The sequence below is a fragment of the Furipterus horrens genome, unplaced genomic scaffold, assembly GCF_987537825.1.
Source record: "Furipterus horrens unplaced genomic scaffold, mFurHor1.1.pri manual_scaffold_2, whole genome shotgun sequence".
Classification (NCBI taxonomy): domain Eukaryota; kingdom Metazoa; phylum Chordata; class Mammalia; order Chiroptera; family Furipteridae; genus Furipterus; species Furipterus horrens.
Window position 1 is genome coordinate 32,939,875 of NW_028327172.1, and position 25,042 is coordinate 32,964,916.

The 25,042-nt window shown below is 47.7% G+C and overlaps 1 protein-coding gene across 8 annotated transcripts in view; it reads left to right on the forward strand.

Moving 5' to 3' along the window:
- Positions 1 to 8,418: 8,418 nt before the first annotated feature.
- Positions 8,419 to 25,042, forward strand: part of ABCC8 (ATP binding cassette subfamily C member 8) — a 73,187-nt gene continuing 56,563 nt past the window's right edge. For 5 of the 8 annotated variants that reach the window (XM_090263481.1, XM_090263527.1, XM_090263521.1 and 2 more), the window contains exons 1-6: positions 8,419 to 8,608; positions 9,755 to 9,896; positions 14,777 to 14,898; positions 19,901 to 20,067; positions 21,736 to 21,978; positions 22,880 to 23,068. In XM_090263481.1, the coding sequence (XP_090119607.1) occupies positions 8,461 to 8,608; positions 9,755 to 9,896; positions 14,777 to 14,898; positions 19,901 to 20,067; positions 21,736 to 21,978; positions 22,880 to 23,068 (1,011 nt within the window). In that variant the 5' untranslated portion in view covers positions 8,419 to 8,460. The remainder of the gene's footprint in view (positions 8,609 to 9,754; positions 9,897 to 14,776; positions 14,899 to 19,900; positions 20,068 to 21,735; positions 21,979 to 22,879; positions 23,069 to 25,042) is intronic. The other 3 variants (XM_090263495.1, XM_090263502.1, XM_090263511.1) reach the window with 2 other exon arrangements.

The following is a 25,042-nucleotide window of genomic DNA, read 5'->3' on the forward strand; positions in this document are numbered from 1 at the left end:
AAACCCAAAAGAGGTTAAATCCATTCTCATAAAAGGGTGACAATTAAAACAAACAAAAAAAGATATTAGGAATGCCCCAAAAAATTAAACAGTGAGTTCCTTTGGTGCAGACCTTGTATTCACATCGTATCTCCAGCATTTAGTAAGGCACCTAGCACACAGTATGTGCTCAGTAAAGATAGGTCAACAAATGAATGAAGGAGAACCTGTCAAAAACAGACCAAAAAAAAAAGTCTCAATGAGATCATGTAAGTCAACGAGAAAGTTGAATCTAATTTAGAGACATCAATTTTTTCACTTAGCTGACAAGCACACAGCTGTGGTGTCCATGGGCAAACATTATCATCGATCAATTCATTTGTTCGTTTGTCCGCTCAATATTCATTTAACAAATACTTATCAAAATTGAGCAGCTACTCTGTGCCAGAAGCAAAGATACACAAGACAGTATCAGCCCTCCAACAGCTCTCAGTCCAGTGGGACAGACCCACAAATGAATCATCACAATACTGGGTGGTAAGAGCAGTGACAGTGACAGGGACTGTACCAAATGCTGGGAAAACAAGCCAGGAACTGCCTTGTGGGAGGGTCAGAGAAGGCTTCACTGAGGAAGTGACATTTGAGCCCAACGCTGAAAGCTGAGAAGCAGGTGAGGGAGACTGTTTTTAGCTTCTTCTGCCTTGTGCTGGGCACACACACAGCAGGTGCTTCCTAAATGTGGATTGTCAAATGAACAGTGACCATCTGTGGAGGCAGTTCCTTAGCTGGAAATCCTAGAGCACAAGTGATCCAGCCCCTACTGCCCATTATGTACCATGACTCTTCAGTGTGCCCCAGCCCAGCAAGATTCACAGTTCACTCACTGCATCTGGAAAGCCTTCTTCCCACTTCCCCACCTTTACACACACTGATATCCCTCCTCAGCCATATAGTCTCCTCCCTCCTTCACCTAGACAGGCTAGGCCATCCTTCAAGGCCACCTTTTCTCCTAAAGCTACCTCTCCAAATTCAGTCACCTTAATATATATATATATATATGTATTTGTGTGTGTGTGTGTGTGTGTGTGTGTGTTTCCAACCAGACTGTATGCCCCAGAGGGTGGGGACAATCTATTATTATTCCTTATCAGGAGTCAGTGTGGTAGAGAGCAGTGGTTCTCGAAGTTTTCATGCACCAGAATTGCCTGAAAGACTTGGTAAAATAAGTTACTGTACTCTGCCTCCAGAGTTTCAGGTTTAGTAGGTCTGAGGTGGGCCAGAGCACTTGCATTTGTATAACTTCTCAGGGGATGCTGCTGGTCCCAAAACCACACTTTGAGAACCATTGTTATCGGAAGCACACAGGTTCCAGTTCCAGCTGAAGCAGGGTTTCAAGCTGGGCTATGCCTCTTACTGCTGTGTGAGTTAGGGCAAGTCCCTTAACCTCTCTGGGCCTCAGTTTTGTAAGGACACAATAATACTCATGTTGTAGGGTTACAAGGGAACCCAGCAGGCACACAGTAGATACTCAATAAATGCCAGCTCATTGATTGGCTAATCACCTCAGTTACAGATCTGGGCATCCATTGGCTGAGCCAGGTTATTTCTCCCAATTAGGAGAGCCAGCAACACCTCAAAACCCCCCTGCCCCCACCCTCTCCCACCAGGGGGCTGGACCAGCAGAGGAATTTGATTTGATTTCTCTAACCCCAGTGAAAAGGTGATGCTTTTCTCCAAACAACCAGGCTCACTTTTCTTGACAAAACCTCTCCAAGCTCTGTCCTTTGCTCAAGCCCCAGAGCACCCATATCATTAATGATTATCTTCTCAAGAGCACACTGGCTATTCAAAAGCTTAAAATTGAATATAATCACAAAAATTTGAATTTTTATTGTATTTTAGTCAAAGATAGATTTTGACTCTACATGAAGCATGAGGGGGGTAATTTAGCAGTTTTCCCTTTGAGCAGATAAATCTTAGGCAGTGGCTGTGAATCTGTCTCAATGTCCCTGTCTCTTACCCCCAAATCTTCCTCCCTCCCTTCCAGGTCTCAGCTTGCCTGAGTGGAGAGGCCTTTCTTTGGCCAAGCACCAAAGGGAAAGGTCTCCCTCCTCCTCCCCCACAGATTTACAGTTGCAGGCTGCCCACACTTATCTCCATTTATGCACTGAGTCTTCACCGGTGCACAGAAAGTCAGCTATATGCATTACGTATAGACGCATACTCAAGCAGCAAGTCTAAATAAGGACACGGGGCTTGCTCTGCAAACACCGCTTTTTAAACAAGTCCACCCACCTCGCACTCCTTCCCACTGGGTAGCTGCCACTCCCCTTTTTGCCTTCCTCATTTACCCAGCCAGCCTGTTTCTCAGCAGGAGGCTCCCAGGCTCTGCTGCTTACTTTGCTGGGGGACCTTGGGCCAGTGCACTTTCCTCTATGCCTTATCTTACCTGCCATAATGGGAGATGATGATCAAGCCAGAAAATGCAATAAAGGGCTTGGCACTTTGTTCTTGTCCACTTAAGTGTCAGGTAGGAGCTCAATTAATTATTAAAAATCAGTAAGTATTGCAGCATTATTTACAATAGTCAAGACTTGGAAACAACCTAGGTGTCCATCGAGACCTGAAGAGATAAGGAAAATGTGGTATGGAATGGAATATTATTCAGCCAATGCGACAACGTGGATGAACCTGGAGGGCACTATGCTAAGTGAAATGTCAGACAAAGAAATACAGTTACTGTATAGTCTCATATATGGAATCTAAAAAAGCTGAACTCGCAGAAACAGATTGGTGGTTGCCAGAGGTGGGAGTAGGGGGCCAGGTGGAGGGGGAAATGCTATAAACTTTTAGATGTAAGATAAATAAGTTCTGAGGGTTCTATGTACAGCATGGTGACTGTCATGAGCAATACTTTATTGTGTATTTGAAAGTTGCTGAGAGAGTAGATCTTAAAAGTTCTCACCACAAGAAAAAATTATAAATAGGTGAGATGATGGATGCTAATTAAACTTATTGCAGCAATCATTTCTCAATGTATGCATATATTAAAACATCATATTGTATATCTTAAACTTATACCATCTTATATGTTAATTATATCTCAATAAAACTAGACAAAAATCAATAAATGTCATGGGATTTCAGGCAAGAAGCCCTTAGCTGATTTGAACATAGAAAAGCCTGACATGAAGTCTACTGAATGCCAGGATTTCTCACACACATGATCCATGAAGGAGGGATGCTTCTTCCTCATTTGTAGCAGAGGATCAGGGAGATTGACTTGCCCAAGGTCATAGCTGTTAGGGTAGTGAGGGGACCTAACGGTCCCCAGCACAGAGTTTGGGTGCAGGCAGCTTCTGCTCAGAGGACAGGAACCGAGGCTGAGGGGAGTGGGAGGGGGGAAACCAGGTTGTTCAGCAGCACCCTATCTTTCCCAGTCTCAGCCCCAGATTTGGTAGGGACCTCCAGGCCCAGACAGCAGAGGCAGCTGTCAGCAGCCAGACTGTGCCAGAGAGAGGCATCCTCTTTGACTGAGACCAAATGAGGGCTCTGCTGTAGTGCAGCCCCAGCTGGGGAGAGGGGTGGGTCAGTACACCTAATGGGATCCCACATCCCTGGGCCAGATCTTGTCCCTGTACAGCTGATGTTTCCCGCTGTCACTAATGAGAGCTGTCTCCAAAGCAAATCACCACAGGATCCCTTGTGTGCCTGCTTTACGCACAGGGTGAGGCCCCCGTCAGAAGCGCTCCCTCATGCAGGTCCTCCCATCCAGCCTGACTGATACCAGGACTGGGGCTTTCCTTTGGCTTCTAACTCAGAGAAAAGGCAAAATGCACAGATATGCAGGCTACCCCAAAGGTCTGTTCTTTGGGGCCCACACTCCCTTCTCAGGAGACAGCCTCAGAGGCAGAAAAATCCTCAGTATGTCCTGCATCCCTTTGGGAAGTGGTTAACAGCACAGGCTTCGGAGCCAAGCCTGATGGGTGTTGTAGCCTTTCTTTACCAGTTCCCTTGGGAAAAGACTTAAATCCTCTGGGTCTCAGCTTTCTCTGATAATAGTAACTACTAAACAGCTACTCTGAGGTTACATTACTAAACAGAGTACCTAAACAGTTACTCAGAGTTACTCTAAGGTTTACTACGGGGAAAGTGTGCAGCATGTACTAAGCATTCCATGAATGCTGGTGAAACAAAATGGAGAAAATCTTATTCTCTCCCCACTCTCCAATGTACCTGTCCAAGAGGAGAGCAGGTCTGAGGATGGTGGGCAGCACTTGAGAAACCCTGAGCGGGTGTGCAAACTGGATGCAAATGCTGAATTGCTCTGGGGGATGAGGAGCATGTTTTTAAAAAGATGCTGCATGGAAGAAAGGAAAAGGAGGTATAAGATAACACAGGAGGGAGAAGACCACCGAGGGTAGAGAAATGGGGGAATTTTACTAAGTTTCCACTGTGAAGTGTGAAACATACAACCTTCCACCTCCCCTTGAATTCAGAAAAGCCTTCATTTTAATTGAGGGACTGGGGAGCTAGATCTTTTTGGATTCAATGGGAGGCTGAGTTTGACCTCAAGTGGCCTTGAGTGCATAGAGCCCCCAGGTCATGCATAGAATTGCCCATCTGAGTTATGTTACTCAGGTTACTGAGGATGATCTTGGACCAAAACTTAAATGGGTAGGAACAAGAATTTTACATAATTTCTATTTCAAGCCCCCATTTCACTAAGCTGGCAGAAAATGTTAATACTGGGTATTCTTGGAATTCTTTCCCCACCTTCCCAGTTATACAATGCCAAGATACTGGAAAAGGTGCATCTTGTTCCTGCATCACCCACCCATGCAAGTATGGCTGAGGGTCCCTAGTCTCTGTCAGTCTGGTGGCTATGCCTTGAGGTAAGGAAACCTTTCTTCAAAATAGCCCATGTGTGGATTTCCTGGCACAGTGTACAGCTTTTCACTTGCTAGGTGACCACCTCCTCCCCCCTCCCGCCCCAAACACACACAGATACACCCACAGAGCAGGCAGGCAGGGTGGCTGGGAACAGGTTCCTGCTCCCAAAACCTTCCATCTCCTCTCCTTTCCTCCTGATGTACAGCAGGATGGAGATAAAAGGGGAAGTGACTTTTCCCTCCCAATTCCAGCCATGACATTTTGTCTTTAACTTCATCCTCTTTTTTACTGATTTTATAGTCTTCTAAGTGCTCCCCATCCCCACCACCAACACAGCCTTTGAAACAGCAATTGTCTGCTTTCCACCTGGCCACAGCTTCAATCATCTACCTGAATAGGGGGTGGGGTGGGGGAGGGGGAGGAGACGCCTTTCAAGTCAGTACAGATGGCCCTACTTCATTCTCTGTATTGCTGCACAGTATTCCATAGTATGGATAATACCATAATTTTTGTTTTTGTTTGTTTTTAACCAGCTCACCGTTGATTGGGGTTACTGGAAGGATTCATTTCTTGAACTGTGACCCCACTCTATTGTGTCAACATTATCAATCAACCTGATGGCCTTCTCTGCCTTAATCACTAACACACAAGATGAGCCAGATAGCTACAGAACACTAAAGCCTGAACATCAGAGGTGGGGTTTATGAAGCTCTGCCCCACGTCCTGCCTGACCAAGGAGAGGTGGAATCCCGCCTTAGGCCACACCCACCCAGTGTGCCAGTGGGGAGAATCCATATATCCATGCCAGGTTTTCCATCCTGCAGGGATGAAGGCTGAGAATTCTCACAGGGAAATGCATATACTGCTCTGAGCAAGCTCTTTGAGCTTGCCCTTCTTCCAGCACCCCGCATCAGTAGCTAGAAGGCTTCGCTGGAGGCGGGAACATGTGAGACCCAGCACCTCCCCACAGAGACATTTGTAGCTCCGTGTACATTTCAGGCATAGAAATAAGTGGTTTCTTGCAGCACAGGTTGCTCCATGACTATGCCTTGGACATCTTTCCATATCTGCATTTGTAACTATTTTCTGTACTTGCCTCAGAGTATTTCCCAGTATGGATAACACCATGGTTTTTGTTTTAACTAAACCCCTATTAATGATCATTTGAGTCGTTTCCAAGATTATACATCTATATTACAGAAGTTCTTCCATGCTGTTTTGTGCACCTGACTCCACACTTTTCAAATAACTGCAACCACACGGTGGGCAGTGTAAAGGCATCTTTACTATAAAGCTGGTGTAGGGAAGGGTGGAATTTGCCCACAGTCACACAGTGGGTTTGTGCTGTGAGACAACCAACAGAGCGCCCCACTCCAGCCTCCAGATCTCATACTCTTAGTCCCAGTAGAGGATCCCTTAATAGTCTCTGACACTTGGGTCCAGCTTGGGTTAGACCAGGCTTTTGGTTTACTTCAAATGGCCTGGAAGAGGCAAGTGTGTGGGTTGTACCAGGCACTGCGTGCCAAGGAAAGGAAGAACCACTGGATAACCTTCAATGATTAGAAGGTCCTAGGGGATGAAGTAGCCTGGGCCATCTCCATGGCTTACAAAGCATATTTAAACCCGTGATCTCATCTTTAATTCTCTGGGGTTGGTGATACTATCTTCCCCATTTAGAAAGGAGGAAATTGAAGCAAAGAACCTGTAACTTGTTCAGCATCATACGAGCAGTGGTGGATGTTGGGGACTTGTTATTTAAAAATACATATATTGTTAGCACTTAAAGGAAAAACAGTATTGCCGAAAGTATAAAAAACTGAAATTGTAACTACAAAAACAAAATGGTGACATTGCAGAAAGTTTGGAAAGAACTTGCAACCAAAAAAAAAAAAAAAGAAAGAAAGAAAGAAATCTTGTTAGGTGACTATGCACACACCATCTTATCATCTTATCACTCTGAACCTCCGTTGTCTCGTTTGTACAGGAAGAAAACGGTAATAACAATCACAATCACAGCAGTAGCCATTTGCAAGCCTGAGCTTCTCAGGCAGGGTTGCATTCAGACATCCGTATTTAATATGGCTATAATCACAGAAAACACACATTATCTTATAAGCTTTTCTCACTTGGCTACATGGACTCAGCAACTGCCTTTTCAAGAGCCTGCATTCACCGAAATTAATTAACTTCTGCTGCTAGTGCTAAACATTTACTGCCACCAAGTTTTCACTATTCTGGCTGGTCCTGCAGGAAACATCTTTCAGCTTCAGAGAGATTCCTGAAAGTCAGACTGTCTGAGTGAGGACTTAGGACCCTGAGTGCCTGAGGACCCTACCCAGGCTGTTCACCCAACCCCACCTGCCTTCTGCCCTGATGCCTGGTTCTGCCCTGGCAGCTTCCAGGGCCTGAGGCGGAGCTGAGTCCTTGCCTGCCCATGTCCTGAAAAGGCTTGGAGCCTCGAAGCCGTCTCAGAACAGATTCAGAGAAGCACAGAAAGGGGCTGAGAAGAGCTTCCCTTGCTGTCCCCCAGCCCTCCTGAGAAGATATGTATGTTTGCTCCATAACCTGACTCATGAAATTCTTCTAAAAGCTAACCTATAATGCCATTTTCACTTCTTTCTTTATAAGACATAAACTTTTTTGGCCATGGACCTGCGAGACTCTCTCAAAAAGTGCGGGAATGCATAACATTGTCTACAATTTCACCATAAACCTGTGTGTGTCAGATTAAGAATACAGCCTAGGCTGACATTTTCTGGTTCCATCCTTCCTGACTGCCTCCAATTGCTTTGCTGGATGCTCCACAAACTGCCTCTTTTTCAGCCTTGGGTCAGGATCCATTCTGCCCATTCACCTGCCAGTCGCTGGGAGATTTCCATCTATTTGACACATGCATGCCTTAGGAGGATAGGGAGGGGGTAGGGGTTCAAGTTATCCTTCCCCACTTGTTGGTAGTGAAACCTTGGGTCAGTGATGTAACCTCACTGAACCTCAGTTTTCTCATCTGAAAAGAGAAAAAAATAGGAGAAATTACAACCTAGCCATATGGGATGGGAGCTTGCCCCACTCTGCTCCCCTGCCAGGACCCTGCCACCTAACTACATCTACTGGTGCCCTGCCCAGGGGAGCCCACATCTCAGACCCTGGGCAGTAAGCTCACACTCGAGACCCCGGACGCTCCCACTCCAGACCTATGGGGACCCTCCTCTCTCTTCTGCACCCCGCCCCTCTTCCACCCAGATTTGAACTTGCCCACCCAACCGGCCTGCCTTTCCCCTCTTTCCAAGCGCACGCGCGCAGCGGGGCGCTCACACAGCGGCCCCAGCACATCTGGGCACGCGGGCCGCCCCAGCTAGAACGGGGGCTAAGCGTGGCCCTGCCGGTCGGGCTCCCGACCGCCCCCACCCCGGGCCCCGCAGGTAGTGGAGCAGGGCGCGGTTGTGCGGGAGCGGGAGAGCCGGCGGGGCGGGGCCCGCGGGGTGGGGGGCGGGGGCCTGACGGCAGGGCCGGACAGCTGAGCAGCCGGAGCAGAGGCGCGGAGGCGCGTGGAGCCAGCCGCAGCCGAGCCCAAGCCCGCCCGGCGCCGCCATGCCCCTGGCGTTCTGCGGCAGCGAGAACCACTCGGCCGCCTACCGGGTGGACCAGGGCGTCCTCAACAACGGCTGCTTCGTGGACGCGCTCAACGTGGTGCCGCACGTCTTCCTGCTCTTCATCACCTTCCCCATCCTCTTCATCGGTGAGCGGGCGCGTGGGCAGCGGAGGAGGGGAGGGAGGAGGGTGCCGCACTCCGCACCGCTCAGTGTCCCCTTCCGGCCCTGCGACCGCCGCTCGTCCTTCTCCCGGGGTCCCCTGCTCTGTGTACTATCCCACGGTCCCTGCACTGGCACATCCCCCCACTCCCCGGGTTGACCCCGAACCTTCATTGAACACGGCGGGCGCTCGTGACCCAGGGGAACCCCAAGTTCTCCCACCTCGGGGTTGGAACTGGGATGAAAAAATGAGGAAAGCATAGGTTTCTGTACGCAATGAAAAGACCGGGAGAGGCCCGGGCTGCAACCTCAGTGGTGCTGAGTGGGGAGCCAGGTCACCCCCCCCCCCCCCGCCCCGGCGCCCTCCCTGTCAACCGCAGCTGGGCCCAGGAGGGCAGCCTGCTCTCAGAGGCGAGGATGGAGGCCCTGCAAACCCCTGTGTAGGGGGAGGCGGGAGCTAGCGACTTGGATCCGCTTCCCTGCAACCCACCTGGGCGGGCACGTCTCCGGAGCGCAACTTCTCAGGCTCTGTGTCGAGCAGCCCCTGACTTTGGACACCAGAGGCCCCCAGCGCCTCTGCTTGAAAGCTCTCTGCGAAGTTGGGTGCCAGTGCCCAGACAGTCATGCGTGCCTCTTCACAGGGTCCCCGTCATCTCTCATCTTGAATTTCCCAAGCTGGCTAGATCTGTCAACTCACAGGGTGTCCCTTGAATCCCAAAAGACGTTAATTCACTCTAAGAGAAGGAAGAAAATATGTTACAAAGTTAAAAAGAGCAGATGCTGTAGAAGCAGAGACTTGCTATTTGTTGACAAAAACACATGCTCATATGTCAAAAATTATAGCAGCATTTACACTTCTGTCCTCAACCAAATGGTTTATTTACGTAATAACTTGTCACACAAGAGATCAGCAAATAAAATGGGTACCTGCACAGATGGGCCTGGGCAGGTCCAGGCTTCATGCTCGCAGGTTTAGTTTGTGTGTGCCAGACTCTGGCATTTGCATGCTCAGGTGTACAAAGGGGTTTGCTGTCACCCCCACCGTGGACCCAAAGCCTGAGCACCTTCCTGGGGTTCATGTGCTCTCCTCCATGTTCACCAGGCTTCCTGCCTCTTCCTGTCTCTCCTTGCAGGGTGGGGCAGTCAGAGTTCCAAGGTGCACATCCACCACAGCACATGGCTCCACTTCCCAGGGCACAACCTGCGCTGGATCCTGACCTTCATGCTGCTCTTCGTCCTGGTGTGTGAGATCGCGGAGGGCATTCTGTCTGATGGGTGAGTAACTCTCTGAGACCTCAGGAGAATGGATCTGCTCCAGGGCACTTCCTGAACGCCTCAGGGAGACCCCAGCTCACCTGTATCCCATAAACCAGTATCATTTGCTAATAAACCCAGCACCTGGTTACCCAACATCTCCTGTGTGCCAGGCTCTCTGTGCCAGGCACAAGCGAGACCCAGGCCCCCTCTCAGTGCAGCAGGATGGAGGGAACCCAGATTTGCATGCCACAACCCAGTGAAATTATCCTAGAGCTTATTACAGTGCCCCAACTGTTGTGGAAGATGCCCAACCTCTTCTACAAGCTGCTGGAGTTACCTTCTGGGGGGAGGGGGGGATCACTCTTGCTTAATATCTTTCCTTGGTTTCCAATTGTATATAAAGTCCCAAGTCCTCAACCTGGCTGGCATTCAGCATCATCTCAGTCAGCTCTCCCTGCCTGTACGAACAAAGTCATCATCTAGAAAAGCGGGTAGGGTGGGAGTTGTGCATGGGGCTGAAGCATGAAGCACAGCATGTGGGTGAGGGGAGCCATGGATGGTGAGTGTAATCAGTGCAGCACTTTCAGGTGAGAACCCTAGGGGGTGTGCAGGGCAGGTATGGAGAGCCTGCAGGTAGAATCGGCACTTAGGAGGTGATTGCAGTGGTCTAGGTGAGAAATGACAGCAGCTGGGAATGGTGTGTCAGCAGTTGGGGGTGCAGAAGAGGGGTAGGGGAAGCAGCCTTGTCACTAAGGAAGAATGTGAGAATCAGAAAGACACTGTGACTGCCTGGGGGAGGTGGTGGTGAAGAGTGGGAGCATTTGGCTTAAATATCTGAGGTCCAACCCCTCTGAACTGGAATCTGACTATGCCCAGACTCCACTGCTGCCAGCCCTGGCTCCTGCAGCTGGGTTGCAGGGGGAAGGGATCCCCCGTCTTCCCACACACTCTCGTGCCCTCCCACCTTCAATGTCCCTGCATTCCGGCTTCAGCAGTAACCTCTGTGGTAAGTGCTCGTCTTGGGGCTCCTCCTGATTATCCAAGTCCTCAGACCAGCAAGAAGACCAGAATGCATACGGCCATGCAGCTAGCAGATGACAAGTCCCTAACACTCCTTTCAAAGCACACAAATGCTAGATAGGGGAGGGATGCCTTTTAAGCCTTTAGCCCAGAAATACTCACTAGGTTATAATTAGCAGGTGACAGAGAGGAAGACACTCTGTCCATGGAGAAGTGGGTTTTCTGCTAGCACTTCTGCTATGTACATACCAGCTGTGGGACTTTGGACAAGCCATCCAGCCTCCCTCTCTCCACCTGTACAGTGAGCATCACAATCCCTGCCTTGTTTGCTCCACAGGGCCATGGAGGATGAAAGTAGAGCACAAACAGGGTACCAAGCAAGGAGTAGGCAGGTAGCATAGCGTCAGAATGTGGGAGATGGTGATGAATCAGGGCGAAGACTTCTTCCTTTGGCTCTCCAGCTGCCCATCCCGTGTGGGCTGCAACTGTATCCCAAACCTCTCCAGCTCCAGGCAGACTGTCCTCTCCTTCCTGGCAGACAGGTCAGCTCCTGAACTGGGCACTTGCTTACCATTGCAGGCTTCCATCTGTGGCCCCAAACCCCCAAACAAGCAAGCTTGAGGGAGGGACATCCAAAAGGAGCAGACAGGAGGAAAGGCCACAGACCCTGCCTGCCCTGTGGCAGGCCCCGTCTACCCTGGCCTGGGTTTGCAGACCTGCTTGGAAGTCTAGGGGGCAGGTGGGAGTGGGGCAGGCTAAAGCAGTTGTCTTCCAACTTGACTTTAATTTAGGGTAAGCCTCATTTAGTGATTAATCAATCCATCCTTAACCTTCAGGGCTTCATGTCTTCCTTTGGGCATTATTTCTGTGTGTGGTACTCTTGAGTTTAAGAACAACCAAAGCAGTATAGGTTAATGAGGAAACACTTAAAAAAAATAAGTAGAATGTTTTCCCAGACCACCATACACTACATAAAACAGTTATATGAAATATTTTACCTAATTTTTTAATCTAATTTGTGTATAATAGTCAGTAAAGCAGCCAAAACCTGTTTATGAAGTCATACCATGAAATACTTATTTCTTTTTTTAATTTTATTTTTATTATTTATACTGTTACAGTTGTTCCCATTTTTTTCTCCCTTTCTCCACCTCCACCCAGCCCCACTCTCTCCCCTTCCCAAGCCAATCCCCATATTGTTGTCCATGTCTGTGGGCTATGCATGAATGTTCTTTGGTTAATCCCTCCACCATCTTTCATCCCATCCCCCTCTCCACTCCCCCCATCCCCACCTCTTTTCCAACAGCTGTCAGTCTGTTTTATGTATTTAAGCTTCTGTTACTGTTTTGTTTGTTAGTTTATTGTGTTCATTAGATTCCACATATAAGTGAGATCACGTGGTGTTTTTCTTTCCCTGACTGGCTTAGTTCACGTAACATAATTTTCTCCAGGTCCATCCATGCTGTTGCAAAATGTAAGACTTTCTTCTTTTTTATTGCTACATAATATTCCATTATGTAAATGTACTACAGCATTTTTATTGACCCATCTACAGATGGGCACTTAGGTTGTTTCCAGCACTTGGCTATTATAAACAGCGCTGCTATGAACATAGGAGTGCATAGGTTCTTTCGAATTAGTGTATTGGGTGTCTTTGGATAAATACCCAGAAGTGGAATCACTGGGTTCTAAGGCAGTTCCGTTTTTAGTTTTTTGAAGAAACTCCACACTGTTCTCCATAGTGGCTGCACCAGACTGAATTCCCACCAATGGTGCATAAAGATTCCCTTTTCTCTGCATCCTCACCAATGCTGGTCGTTCATTGATTTATTGATGGTAGCCATTCTGACTGTTAAAATATTTATTTCAATTATGGCTACTTGTCATCTTACTTCATCTTATAAAATGTTTATCATTTCTATCTTCTATGCCAAAAATAACTTATTTAAACTTAATGTTGTAACATTTTAGATGTCACTTTAAAAATGTGTGAGTGGGCATAGAGTTTTTCAGAATTATTACAAGGAGTACAGAGGCAAGAGTTCTGAAGACCCTGGGACAGAGCATTGCTTGATCCCAGTATCCACACTAGTGACTGATTGCCTTGGACCTCCCATATCAGTATTTTGCTGGAAATATCCACTATTCAAAGATTAAAGAATATCGACATTTATAGTCTCACTTAACATGAAATCTGGAGGTCCTCTTTTTTAGTTGGTGTGGTGGCTTAGTGATGGCATCAGGGACCCAACCTCTCCCCATCTTTCTATACCATCCTCTGTGTGTCTGCTGTATCCTCCCTCTTGGTCACATAATGACTGCCCAGCTGCAGGTATCACTCAGGCAAGGGCAAAGGGGTCAAGCTCCCCCAGATGCCTCTTCCTTATGCAGATGTCCTCTGCAGACTTTCCTTTACATCTCATTGGCTGGAACTGGATGATATGACCACCCTTAGACCAATCACTGGCAAAGGGGTATGGAATTGCTCGGCTGCTTGAATCAATCACCATTCATTTTCTGGGGCTGGGTGCATTGCTGTTGAAGCAAACATGTGATTCTTTTAGCAAAGAAAGAGAGGCGCATGCTGTTTGATGAACAGCTCACCCTGCCTCTGTACTTATTCCCTAGTCTCACCAGACCACTTGGGGTTCCAACATGGCTCTCCTCACATTCCCTGGTTCTTCTCTGTTGAATTCCTACTTATCTTTCAAAGGGCATCCTGGTGCCACCTCCTCTGTGAAGCTTTCCTTGGTTGCTCACTAGCTCCTTTGTGCTCTCAGCCTTTTGTTCATCTGCAGAATCACTTCTCTAGACTACCTGGTCAGTCAGCTCTCAGCATGGCTGTCCACTGTCCTACTGCCAGCTTGTTGAGGATAGGGACCCTTGGCATGTTGCATAGAAGGAGCAGTGCAAGCAAGAACAGCACCGAGAGGAGGGCTCTGACAATGGAGGGCATCCCAACATGGCTTCAGTAGAAAGAACAGGCTGTGCAATGCTAGAAAAATGGCTTGAAGCCACATCACTGAACCTTTTGTGCTAGCTGTGCGTTTTGCTATCTATAGGAGGGAGCCTGGGAAGGGCATAATTAGGACAAAGTAAGGTGAGCCTCCTTGCCAGTCATGGGGAAGTCTGAGACCTGAAAGAGAGCTCTGGCTGCCTATGATTGTTATCCCCAGACCAGAGCCCACCCACCAAGGTGAGTTAAAGTGGGGAAGGGGTGAGCTGGTATTGGTTGCCTGCATCCCCAGTTCAAAGGAGGAAACAAAAACCGTGACCTTGGGCTTGTTAGTTAACCTTTCTATGCCTCAGTTTCCTCAATCATAAAATGAGGAACTAAGAGTACTGACTTCATGGAATTTTATGAAGATAAAGCGAGTTAACATACGTAAAGTGCTTAGAACAGTGGCAGGTACACGGTAAATGCTCAATAAATATTGACTCACGGTGTTATTCTTACACCATCTGGGGAGGAGAACCAATGCTGACTTTGCTGTTCATGTTAAATGGGGCTGTCACTGAGACAGTTGTGGCGCACAGGCCCCTGCACGGCCCAGAGGACCCTAAGGACAGAGACCCAGCTGTGCTCACTCCCCAAAAAGTGATTCCAAGCCAGAAGCTTTGCAGCTGTGACTGCTGGCTTCCCTATGCCAGGCTCTATGGGCATGAACCCAGAGAAAGAAGGCTGTGAATTCCAAAGCCTGAACACCAAGCATGTTTGGGGCATGGGCTGGGCAGAGCTGCCAACATACAGTGTGGGGCTGTACTTGTGTCCCAGAAGCCCCAGTGTGTGCTGGGCCCTAAGCAAGGCCTGGGCTGTTCTGTTGGTGTATTCAGCATATCCACATCCTATCTGTCTCTCTCTCTTGCCCCTTTCTCAGGGTGACCGAATCCCGCCATCTTCACCTGTACATGCCGGCCGGGATGGCATTCATGGCTGCTGTCACCTCCGTGGTCTACTATCACAACATCGAGACCTCCAACTTCCCTAAGCTGCTGATCGGTAGGGGAGGTAAAGGGGCCGGGGAGGGATCGGTACCTCCACTCATTCCTTCAGATAATGTTTACTGAGGACTCCCTATGTGCCAGGCTCTCTTCTAAGTGCTAGAGGTTCAGAAGTGGAGAAGGAAAAAAAAAAAATCCTGCCATTGTGGAGCTTACAGACAGGCAAAGACAGTACATAAACAAACAAGTAGTGATGATGCTATGAAGAAAATAAAGCTGCGTAAGTGGTAGAGAGTGACGGCAATGTTGCTGTTTGTACCGAGAAGGCTTCTGAGTGAGCTTGCAGGTATTGGGAGGAAGAGTGTTCCATGCAGATGGAACAGCAAATGGAAAGGCCTTTTGATAGGAAGAAACTTGTCAAAGGACCAGTGTGGATGAATCCAATGAAAAAGGGGGAGAATGGTAGGAGAGGAGGTCAGGGGCTATAGGGGAGGAGCAAGAAAGACTCCTAGGCTTTGGGTCCCAGTGCCTAGGCAAATGGTGGTATTAACAGACATGGCAAAGGAGCAGGAATTGGGGCGGAGTAGGGATCAGTTTTTCTCTCTGCATGCTGAGCTTGAGATGTCGCTGAGATGCCAACTCAAATGTCAAATAGACAATTGGATGAATGAGTCAAGGTTAGATAAGCGGAGAGGTCAGGGGTGGAGATACACATTCAGCTGTTGCAGGCTTATCGGGAGCATCTAAACCTTGAGCCCAGAGGAGGTTACCTGGAGAGAGAAGAAAAGGCTGCAGGTCAGAACCTGCGATTTGCCAACATTTAAAGAGGCTCAGGAAGGAGTCCTAAGGTGCTGTCTTAGGGCTTCTGACCCCATTGGCTGGAGTCCCAGGCAGAACCAAAAGTGATCACTGTTGACGTTTATTGAGCATGTACTGCATGCCGGGCTCAGTGCTAAGCTTCTTACGCACATTATCTCACTTAATCCCTGCCATCTCCCTCTCGCTGCTGTTGCTAGCCCCACTTTACACATGTGGACACTGAAATTCAGAACTTAAAAAATACTAACAGTGGGCAGTCATTTAGCACTTACTGTGGGTCAGAAACTATCCAAGCATTTTACACATACTAACTCATTTAATCCTTACAACAATGCTGTAAGCACCACTATTACCTCCCCTTTACAGACCAGGAAACAGAGGCTCAGAGGTTTTGGGACTTACACCAGCCTACCCAGCAGGGTGCCGGGAGTCTGGCACCCCAGCAGACTCTTAACTGTTTCTGAGACTGCATGTCTCAGGATCCTCAGGCTGTGCACGGGCCAGAGGTGTAAATCCACGGGTCTGCCTCTGGGTTTGGACTCAGTCTACATGACTAATACCAGGCTGTTCATCTGGCTGTTAGGCTATGGCCAGACTGTGTATCATTAAGTCAGACTGTGATTTTAAGGAGTCACAGCATCTAATTGACATCTGGAGCATGGAACTCTCTGTATTAAGCCAGAGACAGCACAGTGTCATGAGGGGGCAGATAGTGTTTCCCAGGCTAATCACGGGTCTACCTTCCCATGTAAGCTGAGCTCCATCAATCGTCCAAATGATCCCCCACGCCAGGGGCCCCATGTGAGTGTGGTTGGGGACTAGAGGGAAGCAGGTGGAGAGATGTTAAATACAGGCTTCAGAGAGCTCCCACTCCAGGTTCTGAAGCAGCTTCGCATGCACAGAGAATCCCTCATTAACTGTCAGGGCCTGGCTGACTGGTGCCCCCAGAAGCACCACATCTGGGCATCTGGTAAGTTCATTTTCTCAGTCTCCAGGAAGCACATAATGTTTTCTCCTTAAAGCACAAATTACCACCCATCAATGGCCCTATCCTTCTCCAAGGAACAGGACTAACTCCCTCCATTCCCCTTTGTTAGAGTTTTGCTCCCCACAGAGATAGAAATTCTAGAACAGGGAAAAGTGGAGATGATAGAGGGTAATGGGAATTGGGAGAATAGCTGGCCCTCTGAGGAGGCTGCTCTCTGGTCACAGGACTGGAATCCCACAGAAAGGTGAACCATGATGTGGCTTTCATTGTCCCACATAATAACCTTGATTCTGGGGCCCCAGGTGAGATCAAGGAAACATTCTAGGAGAAAGTCATGTTTGAGCTGAGAACTGAAGGGTAGGTAGGAACTAACTAGGAGAAATAGAAAGGAATGCTTTGGGAGAAGAAATAGTATATGCAAAGGTCCTGTGGCAGAAGCAGCAAAGCATGGTAGGAAATCTGGAAGAAAAACAGTGGCTGGAGTGCAGAGCAGAAAGAAGCTACAGTTTGAAGACTGGAGTGACAGGTAGGGCTTGCACTATACAGGACTTTGAAGACCACACCATAGGCATTAGGCTTTACCCCAAAGGCAATGGGAAACCATTGAGGATTGGGGTGGGTGTGTGGTGTGACATATATGTGACATGAAATTTACTTTTTTTAACCTCTTTAAAATGTATATAGCTCAGTGAAATTAAGTACATTTATATTGTTGTGTAACCATTATCACCAACCATCTCCAAATTTTTTCACCTTCCCAAACTGAAACTCTACCCACAATGTCTCACAAACACTATTCTTTCTGTCTCTATGAATCTGACTACTCTAGGTACCTCATATCATTGGAATCATACACTATAATGTTCTTCTGTGGCTGGCTCATTTAACTTAGCATAATATCCTCAAAGTTCACCCATGTTGGGGCATGTGTCAAAATGTTCTTCATTTTTAAGGCTGTATAATACTCCCTTGTATGTATACCTCCCATTTTATGTATCCATTCATCTGATGGACACTTGGGTTACTCCCACCTTTGCCTATTGTGAATAATGCTGCCACAAACATGGTGTGTTGAGATCATATTTGGTTGGTATTTATTGCTTTATGGAAGCTGGATTGGAGGAAGGGGAGAATGGAAGCCATGGGAAGGCTCTCAGGTGGTCCAGGGTAGACATGAGGGCAGCCTGGACTCAGGTGGCCACCTGGATGGAAAATGTAAATGGATTCAAGATATCTTGGGGGGGAAAGCAACAGAATTTGGCAATGGGTGGAATGTGGGGCTGAGGGAAAGGAAAGGGAAGAAAGAAGGAGAAATTGTTATTCTGAGCTTACACCTCCCCAGCAGCCCCTGTGCTATCCGCTTCTTTTCCTTTCCCCTTTCCTCAGTCAAGCTCTAAGCTGTTGCCAGATGCTGCTGTGTTTGGCAACAGGCTGCGGTCTCAGCACCGTAGGATGGGACTGTGGAAATAACCCCTAGGCTTAGTTCTGTGTGACCTCGGACAAGACACTTAGGCTCTCTGAGCCTCATTTTCCTGCCTAGTCAGGAATAGCAAGTTCCTGACTCAGTCATAGGGTTGTTATGAAGATTCAATCAGATTATGCCTGTTAAGTGTTAGAGGCAAGACCAATGTGAGGCATATTGTTGAGCCTTGGTCCCAGCAGGTGACCTGATATCACTAAGGGTGAAAAAGGTTCTGCGCCTGAGGTAGAGTCTGTCTGAGGAGTGTAGGTGTGGAAGCAGGGAGATGGCCTCTGGCTATGGGATTTCTTGTGACCTGGAGACCAGATTGAACTCAGAGGTCATCGTCCCTGTCCTTAGGATGCTTCTGACATCTGTCCTAATGCTGTTGCCTTAGGACCTGAGACAGAGGGCATTTGCCCCTCCCCAAGCAAGTTCAATGTCTCAGCCTAACACCCAGCCCAGAACTAGGCTCAGGCAGACCCCAGCTTTGGCTTCCAAAAGGTGCCCTGGCATTCATGGCCAGGCCCACCTAGGGGTAGAGGGCAGGGTGAAGATCTTCTTCCCTCTCTGTGGTTCCTCTATAGAGTTCTAGGGATTTAGGTTGACTTTTTTTGCAGATGGCTCTAGGGAGTGAGGTGGGAAGAAGCTGCCTGTGCTTTTATTGCTGCGGTTGCTGGCTGACAGTAGTTTATTGGTGGGTGAAGGTGGTGGGAATTAAGAGGATAGAATCCACTGATAGCTTCTGTTGTTTATGGCCCCAGATGTGTAATCTGGAGATAATAAAAATATTAACAGTTGATATCCAAAGAGCACCCGCTGCATGCCAGGCTCACTGTGCTAAATGCTTTCCATACATTGCTCACAACAATCTTTGAGGTACTATTATCCCCATTTTATGGATGAGGAAACTGAGGCCTAGAGGGGTTAAATGACTTCCCTAAGGTCACATAGCTATTAAGTTACAGGATCTGAGCTCAGGTGTATGGGGCTATAGGGCCCAGCTCTAATCCCTGTCACACTGCCTCCCAGGTCTGTGACTCACTTTTTGTGTCCCCCTGCTTCCCCAGGCTCCCTAATGAGAGGCATCCTGAGGAAGTGAGCTCTGCACTGGAGAGCCAGGGACCTACACCCTCCCCTCTCTCTGTTACTGGCTTGCCATAAGCTTGGGCGGTTATCTCCTCTCTCCAGGCCTCAGTTTGCTCATATGAAAAATGAAAGGGCTGGAAGGAAGGACTGTTAGGATCTTCTCAGCTTGGAAATTCCACCAGGAAGCCATTATAGGATGGAGCCTACGGGCAGCCCTGCCACTTAATGATTCTATGACCTTGGACCAGTTACCTAATCTTTCTGAGCCTCAATTCCTTTGTTAAAAATTGTGGGTCTGACACACTATTTCTGTCACAAGGTAATTGTAAGGAATAAATGAGACCATATGTTTAAAGCACTTACTTGGCACAGCCCCTACAACTGAGTTAAAGAAATAATTTTCTTATTTTTCTTCATACTATTTAAAAAGACCAGCTTGGCTTCTAAGATTATTGTTTTTAAACATGTCTATCACGAATTTTTTAACGCACATACATCATCTCAAAATTACACACTCCTGTAGTCACACACACATATCCCTTTACTCAGAAATGTGCACATTCACATGTGTGACAATTGCTTGTTTACACACACCTCTTATGACACTCAGTTCTCCCCTTCTCCCCCCACACGCTTGCACACACATGAGGACACACACACATTATGCACACACATCCTCCATGCTGTCTGTTCCCCCACCCCCAGCCCTGCTTGTCTACTGGACCCTGGCCTTCATCACCAAGACCATCAAGTTTGTCAAGTTCTATGACCACAACATTGGCTTCTCGCAGCTGCGGTTCTGCCTCACGGGGCTGCTGGTAATCCTCTACGGGATGCTGCTGCTCGTGGAGGTCAACGTCATCAGGGTGAGGGTAAGTGGGCCCCTCCTGGGCCACCACCCACCTGCTACCCACCTGAGGACACACTTGGGCTAGGGCAGGGCTCTGACCAGTGTCCTGCCCCATCCTGCTCCTTAGCCAAGTCCTAGAAGAAGTCAGCTTGTTATACCTTCCTCAAAAAGGGGAGTTGAGGCCAGTGGGAGAAGTTTGGGGAGCAACATGCCATTTGGCCCAGCTGTCTAGAGGGAGAGAAGGCGACAGGATGTGTTAGCAAGGTTATAGGTTCTGGGTTTAATCCCACAGAGAGGAAATCAAAGCTTCAGGTACTGGCTTCACCAAGTTTGATTTTTTTTGCAGGGGGGGGTGGGGGGTGGAGGGGGAGACTTACTTGGGGTTTTTTTTCAGCAGCAAAGCAAGGCATTTATTCATGAATCTGCCTTGTTTTTATTTTAATGTGTTCATATTGTTGCACATGTACATGAATGAGTAAATGCAGTTGCATACATGTCTCTTGCTTGCCCCCTTTTCCTCTTTCAGATTCATCACTCCCCTCCCCAGCCTTTTCTTCCCCAGGTAACCCAGATTAACAACCTACTATGTGTCCTTCCATTCTCTGTTTTTAACAATGTAATACCATAAATTTTTATCTATTCAGGGTTTTTTCTCAACATATATGCATATAGTTTTTTTTTCTCTCAATATTTATTTTATAAAAATGGGATTATATTACACAATTTGCTGCATCTTGCTTTTCTCATCCAACAGATATTTCTTAGGACTCCCTCCAAGTGTAGAATGGCTAATATAGTTTTTTAAATAGCTGCATAGTATTTCATCATGTGGATGAGCCATAATTTATTAACCATTCACCTATTAATGGACATTCACTTTGTTGCCAAGTTTTTGCCTCTGCAAATAATCGTTATTAAACATACTTACTCTATCTTTATGTATTGCTGCTTTTATTTCTATGAGAGAGAGTCCAAGGAGTGGAGTCGCTGCTTCAGACTCTCTGTGTATTTTCCATTTTAATTGATGTTGCAGATCACCTTCCAGAAAAGCTGTAATCTACCAGCAATGAATAAGAAAACCATTTCCCTTCCTCCAGCCAGCAATGGGGGTTAGAGCCATTTCTAATTTGGACCAGTCTGATGAGTGTGAAATGCTACTTTAGTTTGCATTTCTCTGACTCCTCTGCTGTCAGATAATTTGCAGAATACAAAAGTTTTCTACATTCCTTGCCTCAGCTGATCCTCACAGCAGCACCGTGATGAAAGTACCACCCCCTTTTTGGATGGGAAACATTTTAGATAAGATTTGTCCAAAAATCTAGTAAGTAGAGGAGGCAAGATTCAAGCGCAGGTCTGCGTGGCTCCATGTTCTGGAAACCCTACATGGTGGTATCCTGAGATTTGTGGAGAAGACAATATACGGGAAATCTCTGCTCTTCCCCAATCTATCTTGAACCCAACGCAACCCAGCCCAGGAGATTCAGAGCAGGCCTCAGTGAAGAGTCAGGAGGCCCTGGTGTTGGTGGCCAGGAGGATTCAGGGTCCCTTCTCCTGGAAATAGGCAAACAAGGGCCCCATCTGTAGAGGTCAAGGGTGGGATGTCATAACCCCAGACCTTTGCTGCTGGGACAAACTGGGGAATGGTGAGGAGTCACACTTACCCATTTCCAGTGGCCTGTGTGCCCCACAGAGATACATCTTCTTCAAGACGCCGAGGGAGGTGAAGCCCCCCGAGGACCTGCAGGACCTGGGGGTGCGCTTCCTGCAGCCCTTCGTGAACCTGCTGTCCAAAGGCACCTATTGGTGGATGAATGCTTTCATCAAGACTGCCCACAAGAAGCCCATCGATCTCCGAGTTATTGGGAAGCTGCCCATCGCCATGAGGGCTCTGACCAACTACCGGCGGCTGCGTGAGGCCTTCGATGCCCAGGTGGTCAGTGGGGGCGTGGCCACAGCATCCATTCCCTGCCCTCTGGTTTAGAGTCACAGATGGGGGCCTCAGAAAGCATCAGGTCAAACCTCTGGTGGCAAAGGTAGGGAAATTGAGGCCCAGGGAGGGAAGAGGCTTCCCCTAAGTCACACAGTAAGCCAGGGACAAGTCTAGGGCCAAAGAGTCATAGGACAGTCACAGCTGAGATGGCCTTTATGATTTAGGTCATCTGGTCTAACACCCTCATTGTCCAGGTGGGGAAACTGAGGCCCTGAGAAGGGAAGTGACCCCACTGGATTCCTTATGCCCTGTCCTCTTTCCTTTGGAGCTCAGTGATGGTAGGTGGGAATTTTCACCCATTTTGGAGATCAAAGGCATTAGTGACCTGATCCTTACAATACCTCTATGAGTTGGGCCAAATAAGGATCTCCTCATATCACTGAGGAAGAAACTGAGGCCCTGAGAAAGTCATGACCTCCCCAGAGCTGGCGCACAGCTGGACCGTAACAGAAGCAGTCTCCTGACTCCCAGTTCAGTGTTCCTTTGCTGCCTCAGCCTTATCATGATGGGGAAACACCAAGGCAGACATGGTGGCAGGCAGTAATGGGCAAGTATGGCACAGACCATTCCCTTATTGCAGTGCTGTGCTTGTCATGTAGTCCCTGACCAGCTGTGTGACCTTGATCAATATTCTGGCCTCATCTGGGCCATGTTGGCATTGATAGGGCCCACCCAACTCTGCACTTGTTGGTTCCATGATTTCTTCTTGGAGCTCACCTGTATGCAGCAGACGTGGCCACTGGATTTCCCCAGGCAGCAGGAGCCAGGGGCTACCTGGGATGCTGGGCCCTGCTGTGAATAGGCCCTCAGCCACTCTGACCTGGCCATGGGTCTCTCTGGGCAGCAGAAGGACACGCAGAGCCCACAGAGTGCCCGGGCCATCTGGCGGGCACTCTGCCATGCTTTCGGGAGACGCCTGGTCCTCAGCAGCACTTTCCGCATCTTGGCCGACCTACTGGGCTTTGCTGGGCCCCTGTGCATCTTTGGAATCGTGGACCATCTTGGGAAGGAGAACCGTGTCTTCCAGCCCAAGGTAAGCCACCCAGGGGTAGAGCGGGGCATCCTTTGGAAGGTTTTCACTGGGGGATGAGAATGTTCCAGAGGCTGAAGTGTGTGAGCTGTGGCAGCAGCAGAGAGACTGCTCACACATGCCCAGTATTGCTCCTCACTTGGCACTATCCCCTTCCATAAGACATTCTGCATCAGTCAACAGAAGTGCCAGCAGGCGAGCCTGTGCTCCAGGAGGATCTCTGGTGCCCTGCTCTCCTCACCATGCCGTCCCCACCATAACATCTCTCCTGATTATTTAGTCATTGAGAAAGTTGCAGGAAGTGCATTTGTTTACGTACTCAGGTTTATGATTTGTTGGCTTTTAGTTCATGCCATCTTAATGGACTCTAAATACCTTTCCAGGGGTCTCTCTTCCTCAGTTCTGTATATCCGTAGCACTCGAGGTTCTGCAGGGGCATTTGGGGGCTGCTGTTGAGGGAAGGGAAACCCCCAGGCATAGGGCTTTTTCTCCCCCCACTTCATAGTTCATTCAAAGCTGCCTCAGTTTTATTAATGTGTTGGATTTTCCCATTGAATTTCTTTTTTAGAAAAGAGTTCCATGTGTTAAAAGTATTTGAAACCCATTGAACCAAATCAGAAATTTTCAACCTTTTTCATCTCATGGCACACATAAACTAATTGCTAAAATTCTGTGGCACACCCAAAAATATACTTTTTGCTGACCTGATCAAAAAATAGGTACAATTTTGATTCACTCACACCAGACGGCTATTGTTGTGTTTGCTGTTGTCAATTTTTTTATTTGACAATCTAAGGGAAAAGAGGTCAGTGCCCCTGACTAAATGGTCAGGTAGTGCATGTTTTTAAAATTCCTGTGGCACACCAGCGTGCCTGGTGAGGCACAGCGGTTGAATATCGCTGGACTAGATGATATTCACTGGCTTCTCCAGCTCTCGAGATGCTACAAACGGAAATTTGTTGGACAAAAGAGACAGAAAGTTTCTGGGGGGTTATTTTCTCTACCTGCAGGAATAGCATTCACTATAGGGTGAGGGGAGGGTGGGTTACTTAATTCTTTTAGCTGTTTCTTTGCTGCCACTTAGGTTTAGATGGTCACAAAATGGAAAACTTTTCACCTCTCGTAAGACTTAGTGTTTTATTTCCCCAGAAAGAACATCATTAGAACCCTTTAACCACAAACAGACAGTCCAAAAATGGTGCAGAGGATTACTAATGAGGGATCTTAATAATGTATGATACTCTCTTATGCAATGTTATTCATCTCATGGGCTCCACAATCGCAGATAGCATTTCATTCTCAGGAGGCTCATATTAATTTTTTCTTGAGCTATAATTAATCAGCTGAGCACTGTTGGTCAGGAATCTGAGACACTCCAAGTTCATTTGCCTGATTTATTCAGCAAATGTTTATTGAACCCTACTGTGTGCCAGACTTGGGTTAGGCTGTGGGAATGCAGAGGCAACGTTTGTGATGAGGGCTGTTAACAGCAGTAACAGCCACTTACTGACTGCTCCCTACATGTCTGGCTGTGCGCAGGAGTTATCCATGTGTCATCTCAATCCCCTAAACAACCCTTTAGGGCATGTTTTTGTGACAGCTTCATTGAGATATCATTCACATACCATACAACTTATGAGGTGGGTATTTTTATCTCCATTTTATAGATGAGTAACTTGAAACTCAGAGAGGTTAAGTAATTTCCCTTAGGGCCTTCCAACCAGTTAGTGGCAGAGTCAGGATTTGAGCCAAAGTGTCTTTTACTCCATAGTCTGGGACTTACGATTACAATGTTAAATTGACTATTGTAATTATTATTATCAAGCCATCACCTCCAAGGATTGTAAAATTCAATGGAGGAAAGAGAAAGCTAAATAAAATATTTTTATACTGAGTGTTAAATACTACTCGTAGGAGGCATATACAGGGAACTGTAAGAAGATGGAGTGACCAACTTCATCACTCATAAGAGCTTCG